This window comes from Alosa alosa, chromosome 12 (genome assembly GCF_017589495.1).
Source record: "Alosa alosa isolate M-15738 ecotype Scorff River chromosome 12, AALO_Geno_1.1, whole genome shotgun sequence".
Taxonomy (NCBI): Eukaryota; Metazoa; Chordata; class Actinopteri; order Clupeiformes; family Clupeidae; genus Alosa; species Alosa alosa.
The window spans coordinates 2928826-2934002 of record NC_063200.1 but is presented as its reverse complement, the minus strand read 5'-3'; the positions used below and the strand labels follow the sequence as shown (position 1 = coordinate 2934002).

Below are 5177 nucleotides of genomic sequence, written 5' to 3'. Positions count from 1 at the left end.
CCCACGTGTTTTAGTTTCAAATGAATACTTTTTCTTCTTGGGACTGGCCCGTTTGAGTCTTGGAAAATACTTTTGCATTTACATCGGGATTGAGATGATAAGAATTTAGCAGTCAACTTGATTGCAACAGTTTTGAACAAATTTGTGCAGTGTGCTAAACCGGATTTAATAGCAATTTAGCCAGTCGTCTTGCACTATTGTGAATGTTTGGATTAAATGTGCATGCATGAGGAGGGACCCATCTGTTGAGAGGGAGAGAGAGAGAGTGCATGGGGCAAGGACTTTAAGGTTGTATCAGTGATTTCAGGCCCAAAAAAAGGCCAAACATAAATGATCACATTCACCTAATCTTTCTTAACGATCCGCTAGCTGTCTGCCCCATAAGCAGGCAGACAAAAAAACGCGTCTCTGTAGGCACCCTAGGCTCCGAGATCTGTACACAAAAACAATTGCTACCAACAAGGGTTGGCAACCCACTCAAAAGCAAAATAAAGTGTTTCAACCAATAACCGACGAGATGCACGTTTAGGAAAGTTTTAATTGTACGGGAGGGAGGGGGAGGGAGTAGCGAGCTAGCTCTCTGTTTTGTTTGAACATCAACAGAAGTGACGTATCCCCGCTATCACTGATACAACCTTTAATGAGAGTCTGTGTTAAGGTAGGCCTACTCTGATAGAGTTGCATATACAATGCAAGAGATATTTAGCCTATTTATTTATGGACAAGGTAAGGTGGGAGGTGTGGTTTTTTTTATTGATATAGATTACATGTCTATTCCATGTCTATATCACACCTATAACCTATAGCCCTATATCACACCTATAGACATGGGCAGTATTTTAATTATAGCCTATGTATTTTAAATATGCATTTAATTACTTTAGCGTATTTTGTCATTTGTATTTTGCAGGATTGGAACAAGTCTAATGTAGTTTGTAACAAAATACTTTGAGGGATTGTATTTAGAGTATTTCAAATACTTAAATATGTAAGAAAAATCTGTCATTTTTTCTCTAATAAAACATTTCATCACTCAGTTAAATATACTAACCATTACAATACGCTATGCTTATCATAGTCTGGGAAAAGGCCAGAATCATGGTGAACCTGGTTTTGTTGGTTAAAGTTTTTTTTGCTCTTTCTTGTTGCCTAGGCGTTAGTCCATAAGAATAGGGAGGGTGCCCGATGATATCCCTTGGGCAATTCCCTATATTCAGCTCTAAAGTTGACCTAAGTAGCGATTTGTCCATACAAATACTAATCTCATTACCCTTTTGGAAGGACAGCGTAACATGTAAACCCATTTCTCCTTTTTCTTGCAGTAGTTTGCCACATTGTGACCCACGTAAGTGTTACAGTAGATACAACTCTTCCCTTTTACAATCCCCTCTGGACATGTCTGAAGTCTGAAGAAAAAATGAAAAGAAAAGTCAACTGAGGGAGCCAAAATGGTCAACATGGGTTGTAAAACTCAATTTTTTTGTTTGTGCCGCCAATTTAATGTCACCCTGTAGACAACTTAAAAGCTTTATATCTGTCTTTTCTGTTTCATCATCCCCTTAGAACATTGAAAGTTGAACACTTTTTTTATAAAAAGGAACTAACTTCAGGAGCTTGAATTGTCAGGTGTGTCAAATCAAGACTAAAATGTGAAAACGACACAGATAAGATGCTGAGGGAGAACATTAGGACATGGACCCCATATAATGACCTTTGACCCCATGACCTTAAATACCTAATAGCTGATGTTCATTCTCACTACAGGACAGTATTAAAACCATTTAATGGATTTGACATGAGGATTTATGCCAGCGATAAAATCCGCCGAGGTCTGCAGAAATGGAGGAGACAGACACAAAGACCTCCCCGATGCGAAAAGAGTTTTCTCCACAAGTTAATTAATTCTGTATATCGGGACACCTTGCAGGATGTTATTGTGTTTGTCCCCCATGTTACCAGTCATTTATGTAGGCAATAGGCATGCATTTATAACACAAAAAGGGAAATGCAGTTCAGGTTAAAAAATAAATTTGTCGTTCTACATTCATTGGTTACGGAAATGATGGTGGGTAGTATTCTATGTCAGGGGGTCTCAACTGGTCTGGCTTTGGGACCCACAATGTCCCATGTTCATAAAGTTGCGACCCATATGTATATTTTTATATATTTTATATTATTATATTATTATATTTTATATATTTTTTATTCCCATATATATTTTTTTTTAGCGTTCAAGCCAATGGATATGGTGAGCTACATGGTAAGACAAGCGAAGTGCCTGTAGGCCTACTTGTTTTGAACATGCAGATGTTTGGCATTAGCCTACATTTGTGAAGTCTTCAACTCTTGATGTCACCTTTCAAAGTACTCGACAGGTATCACTTTGACAGGGGTGCCTTGTTTCCATGTGGCATTTTAGTTTTGATGGTTTCATGCTCTCATGTACCAGCCATCTACTGCATACCACACAATGGGGTTTCTGTCCTATTTTGTCCTCAGTTTAAGTGAATCCATATTCCAAAAATATTCAGAGTAGCAGCCTACTTGCGTTTACCACTAAAATTATGTCTAACATGACCTGTCACATAAACATTGTCTATGTCCATGGCAATATAGGCTATGAATAAAGTTTATCAAAATAAAGGTCCAATATTAGATCTGATAAGGTAGCATTTTTAAATTGGTAATTTTTAAAAAAAACATTTAACCACAAGCTCTGTGACCCACCCAGAACGGTTCCGCAACCTACTTTTGGGTCCCGACCCACCAGTTAAGAAACACTGTGCTATGTTACAGCTGATTCCACTATTGCGAAGTCTGCTTCTTGTCAGTTCAATCATCAATATGGGATGCTGTTTAATTTTTTTTTACCAGATCTACTTCATAGGAGCTACTACTTCACACCTATAGCCCTATATCACACCTATAGCCCTGCACCAGTAAATATTCACCCGGTCCAGTGAAACCAGTCTATCCCGTCCAACAGTAAAGGTGTTCTCTAATACAGGCATGCATAACCTTGATGGCAGTCCTGATTGGTTAAGCTCGATGGCAGTCCTGATTGGTTAAGCTTGATGGCAGTCCTGATTGGTTAAGCTTGGTGGCAGTCCTGATTGGTTAAGCTTAGAGTAACAGCTCTTTTCTTATAGCTAGGATTGGGTACAATCATTTAGGTACCATTTAGCCAAGACACACACTCTCACACACACACAGAAACACTCTCTCACACACACACACACACACACACACACAGAAACACTCTCTCACACACACACACACACACACACACACACACACACAGAGCCTGACTCAGCCTTCTGTCCTGTCCGTCCCCCTCCAGGTCCAGCTGGGAGCTTCCGGACCTGCGGGACGGTAAAATCCACGCCATAAGTGACTCGGACGGCGTGAACTACCCCTGGTACGGCAACACCACAGAGACGTGCACCATTGTGGGCCCCACCAAGAAGGACACGCGCTTCACGGTCAGCATGAACGACAACTTCTACCCGAGCGTGACGTGGGGCGTGCCGGTCAGCGACAGCAACGTCCCGCAGCTGAGCAGCATCCGCCGCGACCAGAGCTTCACCACGTGGCTAGTGGCCATCCACCAGGGCACGGGCGAGACGCTGGTGCTGCAGACGGTGCGCTGGCGGATGCAGCTGCACATCGCCGTGGACCCAGACAAGCCGCTCGGCCAGCGGGCGCGCCTCTGCGACCCTGTGGCCCAGGAGCAGCCGCAGGTGCTGGTCAAGAATGAGGCCATCCCGGCCAACGCCATGGTCAAGCCCAACGCCAACGACGCTCAGGTGCTCATGTGGCGGCCAAAGACGGGCGACCCCATCGTGGTCATCCCGCCCAAGTACTGACTGACCGACTGACCCCTCGACCCCTGAACCCTGACCTCTCGAGCCCCTGCAGGCGCGTCCTGTCTCCTTTTCTAAACGCAGAGATGCGGAGAGCACGGACCGGAGCAGGACTCTCCTCCTGGAGAGGGAGAGGGAGAGATGAACAGATCAAACTGGAATAAAACCAAGAACTACAACTATTCTACCTTCAAACTGGGTCGGGATTCACTGTGCTATATATAGACATTGCAAAAAAAAAGGAAAGACACAAAAAAGAAGAAGAATGATTTGGAGCTTGTTTTGTTTGTTTTGTTTGTTTTGTTTGTTGTTTTTTTCAGTGGGAGTTCAGAAGAGAATGATGAGTATTTGTTTATTGAGAAGGTTGGCACATGCACATATGCACAGCTTTTTGGTGGTGTTATAGTCTAAGGTGTGTGAAGGAACGGGCATTTTTGTAATGGAAAGCACCTTTGGGCTTCGACTAGATGAGGCGGGCGTACAGACGCTGTGTTTGAGTGACACGCTCGTGTACTAGTGTAGACATTCAATCCATGCTGCCTTATGTTTACATTGCTTTTTTCACTCAGACTTGTAGCCTTAAAATGATGTGCAATGCAGTATTCCTCCCTCACACACACACACACACACTTACCTGGTCCGCATCCGCTGCTGGTCTGTGACCCGGGACCCGTCCAGAGTTTGGAGAGAACAGGCTAGTGGAGATCTCCACAGCAACCATACCCCTCGTCCAACCAATCTGTGATGTGCTCCTGATCGTGACAAGGTCAGAGGTCAAGGTCAGACATGGAGACAGTACTTTTATGTGCTCCTGATCGTGACAAGGTCAGAGGTCAAGGTCAGACATGGAGACAGTACTGTGATGTGCTCCTGATCATGACAAGGTCAGAGGTCAAGGTCAGACATGGAGACAGTACTGTGGCGTGTGACTGGATAAGTTGTAGTTCTTGTAGCATTTGCAGCTTTTATAGAACACAATAGTAGCCGGCGAACACTCTGGGGGGGTCAGACAGGCCAACTGGACTGGGGGTCTGCTGCAGCTCCTCCTGATTACTGAGTAACAAGACAAGACATTGTGTGATGTGTGTGTGTGTGTGTGTGTTCTGGGAAGACAAGCGATATGTGTGTGTGTGTGTGTGTGTGTGCGTGTGTGTGTGTGCGTGTGTTCTGGAAAGACAAGACATCGTGCGTGTGTGCTGACATGAGAGAGCCAGATCAGTGAGACGTGCAGGAGCCCAATCTGAAGGGCCACACCTGGTGAACTTCACCCACATGTGCCCCTGACCCATGTAGGAGAGAGAGAGAGAGGGGGAG

General features: G+C 44.2%; 1 protein-coding gene across 1 annotated transcript in view; it reads left to right on the top strand.

Annotated features, from left to right (window-relative positions):
* The window catches only part of fam78ab (family with sequence similarity 78 member Ab), a 13563-nt gene extending 8677 nt beyond the window's left edge, over nucleotides 1–4886 (top strand). The window contains exon 2 of the mRNA XM_048258537.1: nucleotides 3341–4886. Coding sequence (XP_048114494.1) covers nucleotides 3341–3866 — 526 coding nt within the window. The 3' untranslated portion in view covers nucleotides 3867–4886. The remainder of the gene's footprint in view (nucleotides 1–3340) is intronic.
* The last annotated feature ends 291 nt before the right edge of the window (nucleotides 4887–5177 follow it).